The 13,831-nt window shown below is 41.7% G+C and overlaps 1 protein-coding gene across 8 annotated transcripts in view; it reads left to right on the top strand.

The window, feature by feature from the left end:
• The first annotated feature begins 370 nt into the window (after window positions 1–370).
• Window positions 371–13,831, top strand: part of CREM (cAMP responsive element modulator) — a 28,188-nt gene continuing 14,727 nt past the window's right edge. For 2 of the 8 annotated variants that reach the window (XM_066631390.1, XM_066631389.1), the window contains exons 1-5: window positions 371–494; window positions 6,462–6,608; window positions 9,695–9,792; window positions 9,906–10,048; window positions 13,520–13,708. In XM_066631390.1, coding sequence (XP_066487487.1) covers window positions 375–494; window positions 6,462–6,608; window positions 9,695–9,792; window positions 9,906–10,048; window positions 13,520–13,708 — 697 coding nt within the window. In that variant the 5' untranslated portion in view covers window positions 371–374. Of the gene's footprint in view, window positions 495–6,461; window positions 6,616–9,694; window positions 9,793–9,905; window positions 10,049–13,519; window positions 13,709–13,831 lie in introns of all 8 variants that reach the window. The other 6 variants (XM_066631393.1, XM_066631392.1, XM_066631396.1 and 3 more) reach the window with 4 other exon arrangements.

Raw genomic sequence — 13,831 nt, 5'->3', positions numbered from 1 at the left:
ATGGCAAGTTTGCAACAGTGTGCACTGGCAGTAACCCGGTACATGGAGCTCAGGATTGGGCTCTGAGCCTCCTTGGAGAGAGAGTATTGCACAATTATGGTACCACCACTAAAAATGCTCTGGTTACCACAAGTTTTTATTTCCTGGAAAAGAAAGGTCTTTCCTGCACAGTCTAAAGCTACAGCCTGGATCTTCAAATGTGAGGAAGTAGTGTTCCTTCATGTTCTTGGTTACTCAATGGAGTCCTTATGGATCTATCCATTAGATACTGGGGATGCTTTTGAAGTGCAACTATATTTTAAACAGAAGGCAAAAATTAAGAGTTCAGTGTTGTAAATGGTGTATTTGGATTTTTCTCATTTGTGTTCAGACAAATGACCATGGAAACAGGTGAATCGCATCAGGACAGCAATTCAGCAGACTCTGTGGCAGAAAGTGAGTCTGGTAATATGCAATCTCCTCCTGGTCAGAATCAGATCTCTGCTATAGCTCAGGTAATTTTTAAATAAGTTCGTTAAGAATCCATTTGGCTAGGCACTCTAGTCAGAGAAAGTGCAAATCTGCCCGCCGGCTTACAATGCACTAAGCAGTGTGGTATAGTGGATAAAGCATTGTGCTTGGCCCATGGAAACTTTGATGAAAACGCTTATTTTCAAATCCTACCACTACTACTAACTAGCAAGCTCCTATCAGACTTACAGTGCAATCTTATATGCAGGCTACTCAGAAGTAAGTTTGACAGAGTTTTGTGGGTCTTACTCCAGGTAAATGTGTATAGGATTGCAGCTTTTGCCTACATCTGTAATATGGGAATGATAATATTGAATGCTTACAGTATTGTTGTAAGGATACTGTATGAGTAAAAGAAGAGAGAATATAGACTGGGGTGTGGTACCTAGTGATTAGCAACTGGCATTCCACTATCCACTCCATATTTTTACTGGGGAAACTGTGAATGATCTGTGAAAAGGTAGTTCACTGCCACCTAAAGCTAAAAAGCCCAGACAGAAAGAGACTTCCTTGAGAAATGCAGAGAGCCCCAAATTTGTGTGTCCTCAAACCAAGCATTAGCAAAACACAAGTGGTCTTGATTGATGAGGCAGTTCATTTCCCCAAGTGAACTGAGACCAGATCAGTAAACTGTAAAAACTAAAAGTAGTTTATTAAAAGATTGAAAAATAAAAAGAAGAAAATATGCAAGAGAAACAGAAACTAAGAGAAAGAGAAACTACTGAAACAGAGACGCCTGCGTTGGCTCGGTCATGTCGTGAGAATGGATGATGGCCGGATCCCAAAGGATCTCCTCTATGGAGAACTCGTGCAAGGAAAGCGCCCTACAGGTAGACCACAGCTGCGATACAAGGACATCTGCAAGAGGGATCTGAAGGCCTTAGGAGTGGACCTCAACAAGTGGGAAACCCTGGCCTCTGAGCGGCCCGCTTGGGGCAGGCTGTGCAACATGGCCTTTCCCAGTTTGAAGAGACACTTGGCCAACAGTCTGAGGCTAAGAGGCAAAGAAGGAAGGCCCATAGCCAGGGAGACAGGCCAGGGACAGACTGCACTTGCTCCCAGTGTGGAAGGGATTGTCACTCCCGAATCGGCCTTTTCAGCCACACTAGACGCTGTTCCAGAACCACCTTTCAGAGCGCGATACCATAGTCTTTCGAGACTGAAGGTTGCCAACTATGCAAGAGATGAAAACAAGGTACTAATCAACTAGTGAAAGAAGCAGCAGCAAAGCATGTTAAAAGGTAATCTGCAAATAAAATTAAAGCCCTGGTGCACATAACTGGGTATTTTCCCTACTCTGGTTACTCATATTGTTTTGGTCCTTGCATCCATACTTGCAGCAAGGTATGTGGGCACGTTTGCCATGAAGTGTTAGATTAGGGCAATCCAACTTTTAAAACTACAGGGACCGCAGGACCCTGATATTGCCCCCTCCATCTGTGTTGACACTGAAGTAATTGGCAGTGACATAATGATGTCACCGCCAATTATTTCTGAGCTGCTGAAGTTTCTCAGCAGGCTCAGGTGGCAGGTGGAGGCAGTGGATGTCGCGGGGCTTTTTGATCTCCCTGCCACACCATTCTGGCTTCTCTTTCTCCAAAGAAGAAGCTGGAATGGTGAGGCAGGGAGATTGAAAAGCTGCTGAAGCAGAAGGTGGTGGTAGATGTGGTGGGGCGGGTGCAGTGAGGGCTACCAAAACAGGCCTCGTGGGCTGCAGGTTGGACCACCCCATATTAGATACTTCCAATATCAGACCGGTGCAAAGGGGTATTTACAGCTTTGGTATTTATAGCCTGTGGGCATTAACCAGTTTTCATTTGTGGTACTGCACACTGGCCGGGGGGAGGTTTACCTGAGCCCCTGAATTTCCAGCACTTGGAAATCAGGTGGACTTTGAGTCACTTCAGTAGACTGCAAAGTTCATTGTTTACTGATCAGTTGGGAAAGAAGAAGATGCTCAACAACCAGAAAAACAGCTACTGTATCTGGATTGACTCAGCAGCCTTTTCTGATTATTGAGGTATCACAAGCCTCTGGGGTGCTAGAAAGGTAGTTAAGGTGAAAAACCAGGCAAAAATTAGGTATTTCCACCACAGTATGTGAAGCACTTGGAACACTTAATGTGTTCTATACATGTGAAGCATTACTACTGTAGTCTTAAGTATTCTTGGGTTTTGTTTTCCAGTTTGGAATAAGGCCTAAAGCAGCCCGGTTAAAACTAATGCTAAAAGTATGCACTACCTGTGGGATTAAAAGCAGTTTTGAATGTAAAGTAATGAAGAGCTTGGAATCCTAAGTACATACCCTGATGTGAACTGAATCTATCTACATGTGCTTGCCAGTTCTGTCATTACTCTGTGTTGCCATAAACCTTAATTTTCCAGGTTGCTAAATTATCTTGCAGACTTTCTGCTTGGGAGTCTGTGCGGGCATTCAAATGCCAGGACTATAGCAGCTTCTCTTCCTTATTGACGTCAGTATTGCCGGTATTGCTGTAATTAGTACATGAGTAATCTAGCAAACATTTGTGAATGTGAGAATACTTCAGTATTTAGGCAATAGGAAAAGGTGCAGTGTTTAAGTTCATATTTAAAATGAGGAAACAAACTCAGTTCTCTGATGCTTTCTTTTGAGTTGAAACAGTTGAATGTTGTAAATCCTAAAAGTAAGATAAAAGGGGTGATGTTACAAAATTAGGCCCCCTCAAAGTCTTCTGATCTCTCAGGCATTATTATAAGCTTAATTGACCAATTTGCTAGTTCTCAGTGTCCTGCCTCTTTATTTGTACTTTTACTTGTACAGCAAGTAAAAGAGAACTCCTCATCTGGGCTGTAGGGGTTAATGCACAGTAAAAGTGTTGTATAAATGAGGCATATGCTGTTCCTGTAATTTGTACAATTAGGAAGTTCACCATGCAGTACATAAAGTGATTACAGTAAAGTTAGGGTCCCTTTACATATTGCTCTGTAGTATTAAGTGTATTTATACATGGCACTGTGAATTTCTTTGTTGAAAGTAACAATGGTTTACAGAGCAAAAGAAATGGAAAAAGTGGTTTCCTGTGTCAGATGTTTTCACAATCTAAAAGAAGGCATCGGCAAACAGGCACTGGAGAAGACACTACGCTAGGTTGAATAGGGACAATCACTCCTCCCTTTCTATGTGCAGAGAACTACTAGTTTAAAAGTTGCCTCTTTATCTAGATAGCAGGGGTACATGTGTGATGGTGTTTTCATTTGTCATTTGTGTTGAGTGCCATGTGCTAAAATTCCCACATGTTCAGTTTTTTGTAATCTCCTAGTTTTTCTCTTGGGAGGGTTCTAATGCCTTTTATTGTCACCATTATTTATATGGGGAGCTGCTACTTCACCTGGGTGCATGTTTCCAAACTATAAAAGCTGCATTTGGAAATCCTTCTGGCTTTAGTCATTCTATAGATTAGGCATCCCACATGGGATCCAGAGCTTGAGCCCCCTGCCCTTAGAATCTTCACTTCCATTTTTTATTAAATGTTTTAAAAGTGTTCCAGAGCCATTTTTTTGTGAGAAAACTCTGTACTGTGTGTGCAGAGTAAAAGATTTGGTGTAGTCCAGGGTGCGATTCCAACTCAAGGAGGTAGCATTTGGGCTTGGGGAGTGTAATGTGCATGTGCATCATGTGAATGGACTCTTGAATGGATGTACAGATACCACCAGTTGCCTCAGGGAGCACACAAGACAACAAGATACCTGCATCTTGTTGCCACTCCATTGCACCTCCATTGCACATTGAAGTAGCCTAAAATCAAGAGGTTGCACATGGGCAGGAGGTCTGGTCTAGAGGGTAGAGCCTCCGTTAGCCCGAAGATAACATCAGAAGGTCACCAGTTCGAGGCAGCTCCCTGAACAGCTGAGAATGGCGAGACCTTGAAGCAGCTGACAAGCCCAGCTGAGTGATTCCACCTGCTCTTGGTGTGAGCAAGAAGCGTCTTGGCTGCCTTCCATGTGAGAGATGGAGCTGCTTGTCAGCCTATGTGGGAGAACTGGAGGCCAGAAGTGAGACCAAACCAGGAAGATCCATTCTGAAATGTTGTTGGTTCTTGAAAGAGAATCTCTATGATTGTAAAAATCCCCTTGAGGGATTTAGAAACGCCTGCCTATGTAAACCACCTTGAATAAAGTCAGAGAAGTAATCCGATGACCAGAAAGGTGGTATATAAATACCTAGTTGTTGTTGTTGTTGTTGTTATACCCATCACAGCTTGTGATGGACTTTTATTCTAGAAATCTGTCCAATCACCTTTGAAAGACATCTAGGCCAGACCACATCACCACATTTTGTGGCAAAGCATTCCACAGACTCATTACATGCTGCTAAAGAAATATTTTCTTTTGTCTGTTTTAACTTTCCTGATACTCAATTTTAGTGGATATCTCCTGATTCTGGTGTTGTATGAGAGGGAAAAGAACATCCCTCTAGCCGTCCCCTGCATAATTTTGTATATCTCAGTCATGTTCCCCCTCAGGCGCCTTTTTTTCTAGATTGAGGGCCAAATCCAAAAAGTGCACGCTCGTGGTAAGCCGCAAGGCATTTCTGCAGGCCTCAGTGTCGGTCTAGCGCTGGTACTAGCCCAGCACTGGCTGGCGCTGGGCTAGTGCCAATAGACCACAGCTGCTTTGCCACTGTGCAGTCACCCAAACTGCTGGGCAGTGGAGAAGTAGGTGGTGGGAGATGGGAAGGTGATGCAGGTCTCTTGTTATCTGGTGTGCTCCCTGGGGCATTTGGTGGGCCGCTGTGAGATACAGGAAGCTGGACTAGATGGGCCTATGGCCTGATCCAATGGGGCTGTTTTTATGTTCTTATGAGGAGGCGTTTGGGGTTGGGGGAAGGTGGGGAGAGGTAGGGAAGGAGGCATGCTGGGGTGAGAAAGCAGGGCAGGAGGGAAGTGGGACTGGAGGAGCTACACTCTTTCACATGCAGAGCAACCATGTTGGGAAGCAAGCCCAACACAGAGGCTCTTGATTCTACAGCAGCCCAAGGGTTGCCACAGAATCGAGTAACCGCATTGCCGGGCTACTTGCCTTACCCGGGGAAGGGGACAAGGAGCCGCAGACAGCTGCCCTGTTGCACACAGGATGCCACAGCAGCCATTTCAGTGCTGCAGCAGTCCTGGTGCAACGGACAGCTCAAGATTGGGCTGCCTGAGCCCCAAACTCTGTAGCCTTTCCACATAAGAGAGGTACCCCACTCCAATAATCATTTTGGTCACTCTCTTCTGAACCTTTTCTCGTTCAACTGTGTTCTTTTTGAGATGTGGTGAACAGAACTGTACGCAGTACTCCAAATGTGGCCTTACCATTGTTTTGTACAGTGAAATGCACCTTCCATTTTGCTGCTCATTCTCCCAGATTGGAGATCCTTCTGGAGTTTTTCCACAGTCCCTTCTGTTCTTCACCACCCAGAAAAATTTAGAGTCATTCACAAAGTTGGGCACCTCACTGTTTATCCCTGTCTCCAGGTTTAAACCACTGGTCCCAGGACAGATCAGGCTTACAACAAGTTAATATATATGAAGCTCTTTGAATGCCCTAAAAGTAATGTGTGACTATTTTATTATTATTAGGAGATTAAGAAGTTTGTAGAGCAAAGATGTCAGCAGACATCAGTGAGACACTGAGCCATTTTTGATACATGACTTTCAAATTTTAAAAGGTCTTTTCAGTTTTGTCTGGGGTGAAATCCTTTGTCAATGTTTGTTATGTTGGTAAAAGGGAGTTGGAAGAATGACTGACACTGTCATCTGCTACTTCTACCTACGATGGAAGGCTCAAATCAGTCTTGTCAGTATAAGCATTGTATCAAGTCTGAAAGACAAATGCTTCATACTAAACTAGATTTTTAACCCATTAATATTGATATTTAGAGGCTTCTTTTAGCTAATGTCTTCATGATATTTTTCATTAATATAATAGGTTTCTGTAGCTGGTTCAACAACTGGAAGAGGCTCTCCCTCAGTAACTGTAGTGCAACTGCCTTCTGGTCAGACAGTCCACGTGCAGGAAGTGATTCAAGCCACACAATCTTCAGTTATTCAGACACCACAGTTGCAGTCTGTTCAGGTTACTTGTTTCTTTGCTTTAATTTTCACTTGGCATTGCAAGAGTTCTTGTCTTTGTCTCAGCAATGGACAGAAGAACCTCTTGTACATAACGTCAGGGTTGACCGTGGACTGACTTGCGTTTCACTTGTTGGCCTGCAGTAGTGTATTAATATTTTCAGTTTTTCTGTTTAAGATGTATTACTTCAATCCAGAGCACTTATGCACATAGCTTATATAAAGGCAGATTTGATTTCGATCTTTCTCATGTGCTCTTTAAAAAAAAAAAATTCTTGTGATGATTGCCTGGCAACATTGCAATATAATACATGTGGGTGGGTGGGTCTGGAAAGCTGTAGCCCTAATTCTGAAAATCATATTACTCGCATAAGCACATGAGGCAAATGCAGACTTCTGAGAATTTTGTTTTTATTACTAAAAACATTTTTCTGGTCATTCCTATGGAGATATGCTCAAAACCAAAAGGATAATTGGGGAGTAAATGTTTTGTACTGTGCACATTTAAGCAGAGATTCTTGGGAACTGTCAGTTGCCAGTGTCACATATCTTGTTCCTTCACCCATTCTAGAAGCTGCTGGACTAGGAACATTCCAATTTTTCTGTCAATAGAGGTGGAGCCTGTTTACCAGTGAATTTTACATCTATGGGTCTGGCTCAACACAGGTCCCCGGACCCATGTTGGGCCACACTCAGACCCCACCTGAACCCTCCGATAGGGACCTGCACTTTGCTCTTGCTCCCTCTGGAGGGCTTTCTGAAGCCATAGAGGCAGCCTGCTTCCGCCTGCTGCCTCTGCGGGCTTCAGAACGGCTCATAGAGCCTAAATAATGTGACTCCTGAGGGAAACTGGAAGTGACGTTTTAATGTCTTTTAAGGCATTCTGAGGCCCTGGGAAGCCCAGGTTCCGGGTCTCAGAATGACTTAAAAGGCATAAAAACGTCACTTCTAGTTTCTCTCAGGTAACCGGGAGTCACATTCTTTCAGCTCTACAAGCCATTCTGAAGCCTGCAGAGGCAGCGTGTGGATGCAGGCTGCCTCTATGGCTTCAGAAAGCCCTCCAGAGGGGGCCAAAGGGTCCCCTTCAGAGGGCTTAAAGGGTCAATTGTGGATTTGATTAACAGCAAATTTCAGCATTTGTGGGGGGATGGGGCAAGCATAGGTCACCCCACAGATACTGAGGCCTCACCTGTAAGTTTACTATATTTCAAGTGGCAGAATGCAGGTGTTTTGCCAAATTAGGAATTTTTCCACTGCAGCTCTCATGTGACTTGTTAATCACTTACTCTTATCTTCTGTCAGCATTATCGAAAAGCAAAAAACCTCCTTAAAAACCTCCTTTAGTTTATGTGGGATGTATTCATGTTGTGTATCTGGATTTGCTCCTGAAATGAAGAATAAAAGCAATACGCTGTAATTGTATATGTTCTGCATCCACTGGTAGAATGTCCTGGGTTTCAAGTGTGAAGACTTGCCACAGGAATTGAATGATGGTAAAAAATTTTAGGGTTTCCATGTGTATCCCTGTATGTCATTGAAACCATATAGCAGAGCTATATGTTTCATATAGCAAATCCAAATTGTGTCACATGCAAAGTTTGAAATTGAGGGGATGGAGATAAAAGCATGGTGTTCAAGGGAGAAGAATGACAAGGGCGTAGACAGGGAGATGTCTAGGCACTGAGGTAAGATGGAAGAGAAGAAAGGTAAACTCACTTTCCAGAAGTAAAAAGACATGGCTGAAGATAGGCGAGTGCTGTGACTATAGCAAAAGGACAGTCTTCTTTTTTGCCTCGCCACTTGAGATTTTTGCTCTATGTTCCTGGCCATTTTTCATCACTTACTAATTTCCTCTTTGCTGACCTTGTGTCCAGTCATCTTTCTTGCTCAACCTGATGAGAACCCCCTGCTACAAAATTCTAGTTCCCTTTCTTCCTTTGACATCAGCGCATTGGCTCCTGAATACTTTCTGCAAACCCTTTATAGCAGGGGTACCCAAACCCCGGCACTGGGGCCACTTGCAGCCCTTGAGGCCTCTCAGTGCGGCCCTCTGGGAGCTCCCAGTCTTCAATGAGCCTCTGGTCCTCTGGTGATTTGTTGGAGCCCACACTGGCCCGATGCAACTGCTCTCAGCATGAGGGCAACTGTTTGACCTCTTCGCTTGAGCTGTGGGATGAGGGCTCCCTCCACTCGTTGCTGTTTCACATCTGTGATGCAGTAGTGGCAGCAAAGGAAAGGCCAGCCTTGCTTTGTGCAAGGCCTTTTATAGGCCTTGAGCTATTGCAAGACCTTCATTCATTCATATAAGTTAATCTTTAATATATTCATTTATGTAAACGTATGTAAATTTATTCAAATTTGAAATGTAAATTAATTCTTTTTTTCCCTGGCCCTTGACACAGTGTCAAAGAGATGATGTGGCCCTTCTGCCAAAAACTTTGGACACCCCTGCTTTATAGTGAATGCTTAAGCTTTTGGCCATTTTGCCCTATACTTATTTTGTACCTCTCTCTTCCCATCCAATCTAGTTTTCATCCCATGCAGGCTCTGTGCTGCTAGTCTCCTTTGGTTCCTTGCTCATGTTCAGAATATGCTGTTCCTAAATGTGGATCCTAAATGTGGATCTTCTCCTTTCTTGTTCTTCAATTATATTCAATTATCTTGTCTTCAAAAATCAATTTGTACTACAAAGCTTTTACTAGTTCATTAGTGGCTCAAATTTTTTTTGTTGTTGTCTGTTTTCCTACCGTTCATTCACCCCTGTCCTTTACAGGGACTGTGCTACCTCTGCATTTTGTGCTAATGATCAACATTCTGCCTTTATCACAAGATGCTGCAACTTATCACTTAAGAGCAATTCTGTTGTGTGAGAGGTAATGGATACTAAATAGATACTAGAAACCTGGATTTCATGCTGTGCAGTGTGATGGTGGCTGTACAGAGTTGTAAACAGGGAAAAAATGTCTCAAGTTGGAACATATTTGCAATGTTAACATCTCTAGTGTATGAAAAGCTATGAACAGCCTCAACTCAAATGAACAACCTCTCAACTCTTCAGAGGATATGTCTTAAAAATGTTTTTCTTTATAGGTAGCATCAGCTACAAGTGCTGATGAGTCTACAGAATCAGAGACTATAATTGATTCTCAGAAGCCTCGAGAGATGCTTTCAAGGAGGCCTTCGTACCGGTAAGCTATATTCTTGTGGTCTGTCAATTTTTGCTTTATGATTAAAATGGGTCGTCTTTTCTTTTATGGGTCAGCTTCCTAAATATGTATGTATATATATTTATTTGTGTCAGAAAAATTCTGAATGAACTCTCTTCTGACGTACCTGGTGTCACCAAGATTGAAGAAGAAAAGCCAGAAGAAGAAGGAGCATCCTCTGGCATCCCTGCCATGGCTGTGCCAACCAGCCTTTATCAGACTAGCACCGGGCAGTACAGTATGTATTCCGTAATGTCAGGCTACTTTCTTTTTGTTCTTAAAATGCCTTTTATATAGATTGTAAAACTGGAACTACTGGGGATAAGAGAAAAAGGAACAAGGGTTGTTCTTTTATTTATGATTCATCATGATAAACTGGCATAGTCCATATGAACATGAATGCAATCTTGCTTGCTTTGTTCCCTTCTCCTTCCAATGTTGGTGTTGCTCTCCCATATATTTGTAATTCAGACCATACATTGTATTTAACAATTGGTGGTTAAAATTCCCATGGAAGAGTTGATATAGTTATCTGCCATAAATGCCTGATGGTTGTCTGTGTATGAACCAATATTGCAGCAAGCACCATGAAATGAATCATAATTGAAGTAGAACGCACCTGAGTTCCTTTTTGTTGTAAATAGTGGTGCGGCTTATACAGGAATTATTCCCCAGGGTTGTGTGTAGAAATTCAGGAAATCGAATGGTTGCTATTGCCCTGTTGAAGTGGAGTATCACTTCTTTATTGTTAAAAAGCAGTATATAAGCATTCGTAATAATAATACGTGGTCTTGATATTGACTAGAAGTAGTTGAAACTTGAGTGTACAGTGATTCATGATGGTAGTTAAAACTTCAATGTTGCATTATATCAATGTGTAAAATATCAATAGTAAAATAATATGATTTATTATTACTAAACATTTATTCCCAATCTGTTCTGTCAATAACTTGGGTCTGATAAGTAAGGGTCCAATCCTATTCAACTTCCAGCTCTGATGAAGCTGTGCCAGTGGGATGTTTGCTGCATCCTGCAGTGGGGGGTTGTCACGAAGGCCTCCTCGGTGTAACAGAATGTTTGTTCCCTTACTTCAGGGCTGTATTGTGACTGCACTGGTGCTGGAAAATTGGATATGATTGAACCCAAAGACTACAATCCTATATATACTTACCAGGGAGCAAGTCCCATTGAACTCTATGGGACTTACTTTTGAGTAGTCATGTATTGGGTTGTACTGTAAATGTGTAGCATGCAGTATAATTAGGCTTGCGTACTATTGCTCAATTTTGAATTGTATCAGTTTGTAAAATATCAATAGTCAAACAATTTGTGATTTAATGTTACTGAAAGTTAATTCCCAATCTGTTCTCGTAACTGGTGTTTGACAACTAAATATATAGCATGCAGTATAATTAGGCTTGCATAGTATTGTTCTTGATTCTTAACACTTGTATTAAGAGTGTTTTAGTGTATTAATATGTATATTAATATTTGTGTATTAATGTGCAAAGTGTAAGAAATCAATGTAATGAGATGAAAGCTAATCCTTGTGTTCTGTACTTGTTTAGTCTCAATATTATATGTTTTGTATCATCTTATTTTTTTGTTATCTGAGATTGCACTCATGCAGTTGTTTCCTACAGCATTAAAAGCATCTCAGTTCATTTAAAAGACATATCTGGTGTTATTTTACATTCATCATTTTGAATGTAATGCTCAATTCAATATGCCAGTATTGTGTAGTGGTAACAAAACAGATCCCTAACGCTTGAGGATTTGGCAACAATATTCTCTTCAGCTAAGCATGATCTAACAAAATAAATTGCATTTATATTTCCTTGCATACATCCATTTGCTAATAGCATAGAAATGGAAAACCCAATTTAGACCAAGTCCCAAACTGAGAAAGGAATTTTGGATTCTTTCAAATAAAGGTTGTTTATCCTCCTATCTATAATACTCAGTTTCTGAAACATATTTTTGTGCTCTAGGAGAAATCTAGGACATTTTTTATGGTTATTACAACAATTAGCCCCCCAGCCAATTATTTGTATTTGAGATTGGCTTTTGCAACACTCTCAGGGTGGGTTCGTCATCAAAACAGATCTTTAGCTGAGTAAAATCCCATATGTTCCTTGTTGTAACAAGTTTTTGCTGGACATTTGTGGTTGCATTCAAAAGTTCTCTTCCTCTAGATCAGGGGTATCTAAACTTTTTGGCAGGAGGGCCACACCATCTCTCTGACACTGTGTTGGGAGCCGGGAGAAAAAAAAAGAATTAATTTACGTTTCAAATTTGAATAAATTTCCATAATTGAATATATTACAGATGGGACTTATATGAATGAATGAAGGTCTTGCAATAGCTCAAGGCCTATAAAAGGCCTTGCACAAAGCAAGCCTGGCTTTTCCTTCACTGCTGCTGATGCATCACAGATATGAAACAGTAAGCAGTGAAGGAAGCCTTCATCCCACAGCTCACGTGAGAGGTCAAACAGTCGTCCTCCCGCTGAGAGCAGTTGCATCAGGCCAGCGCTGGCTCCAGAAAGTCTCTGGAGGGCCAGAGGCTCATTGGATACTTGGGGTTTCTCATGGGCCAGATTAGGAGTCCCCAAGGGCTGCAAGTAGCCCCAGGGCCGGGGTTTGGGCACCCCTGGTCTAGATAAAGAACTCTTTCCCCTGGAAAAAGGGAGTGCTACTCTTAACGTTTTAATATGATTTACCTTGCATACTTTTTCAGTCTGAACTTAATTTTGCTCTCATCTTTATACTCCCCCCCCTTTAGGTTAAGTTTTAAAGAAGTATTTTGCAAAAATTGAACTCTTTTTGCATTTAAAACTTAATTTTCCTCCCTTCTGCTTGTAAGTTCTTTTTATTTCTGCATCAAATTTTGACCAACATTTGTCACTAACTAATAGACTCCAGAAGTATTTTTATGATGAGTTAAAGACAGGACTGACAGATGTTACAATGAACAAATGGGGTGGAGGAAGAGTGAGATCACAAATGTGAGCTCCCCTCCAGCCTCTAGAAGTGTAGTTGATTGTCTGCATAGAGCTTGTGTAGGCAACAGAATGCACTTGGGAGTCTTTCTGCATGATTGGGAAGCCAGGTTTCCCCACTGCAGTGTAATGTCTGCAAAGTCCTGTTAATGTCTACACTTTAGATATATGAGTTGAACATTTTTGCATAGGCATAATGAATAGTTCCTATATATTTTTGAAGAGAGCCTATATCAGTGATTTTCAACCTTTTTCATCACACAGCACAAATATAGGGTGCTAAAATTGACAAGGCACACTGCAGTGTCAGTGGGAGACTCATATTCCCCAATGGTTCTACTAATAAAAGACCCTCCTCCAAACTTCAATGGCACACCTGCAGATAATTTGCAGCACACCAATGTGCCATGGCACACTGGTTGAAAATCACTGGCCTATATTCCTAAAATAAACTACCTGTGTTGTGTACTGGTAGAAATGTTGACCTTGACTAGCTCAAGCTAGTCAAGATACTGTGAAGTTTTTAACCCAGACTACATAGGAAATCTCTGTTTTGGATTGTGGTGGTATTGCTTTTATTATGCTACACAGCTAAACTCTACAGAGTTTCACTACTGTGCCCAGGCATGCAGATTGGTAATGACCGAAGTAGAACCTGTTTCAAATACTATTGTTTTTGTTGCTGAACTTAATTTTATTTTTTTTAAGTTGCTATAGCTCAGGGTGGAGCAATCCAGATCTCTAATCCAACATCTGATGGCGTGCAAGGGTTGCAAACATTAACAATGGCAAATTCAGGAGCTCCACAGCCTGGTGCTACCATTGTACAATATGCAGCTCAAACACCTGATGGCACACAACAGTTCTTTGTACCGGGGAGTCAAGTTGTTGTCCAAGGTACGTGTTGTGCTCATTTATTTTAAAACAGTGATGTATTCTTTACTATTTTAAAAATATTCAGTATGACTTTCGAAATGATCCAGTGGAAACAATAATATAAAAAATAATACAATAAAATCA

This window comes from Tiliqua scincoides, chromosome 5, assembly GCF_035046505.1.
Source record: "Tiliqua scincoides isolate rTilSci1 chromosome 5, rTilSci1.hap2, whole genome shotgun sequence".
Classification (NCBI taxonomy): Eukaryota; Metazoa; Chordata; class Lepidosauria; order Squamata; family Scincidae; genus Tiliqua; species Tiliqua scincoides.
The sequence above is the reverse complement of the archived record's forward strand: the minus strand, read 5'-3'. Positions and strand labels throughout refer to the sequence as shown.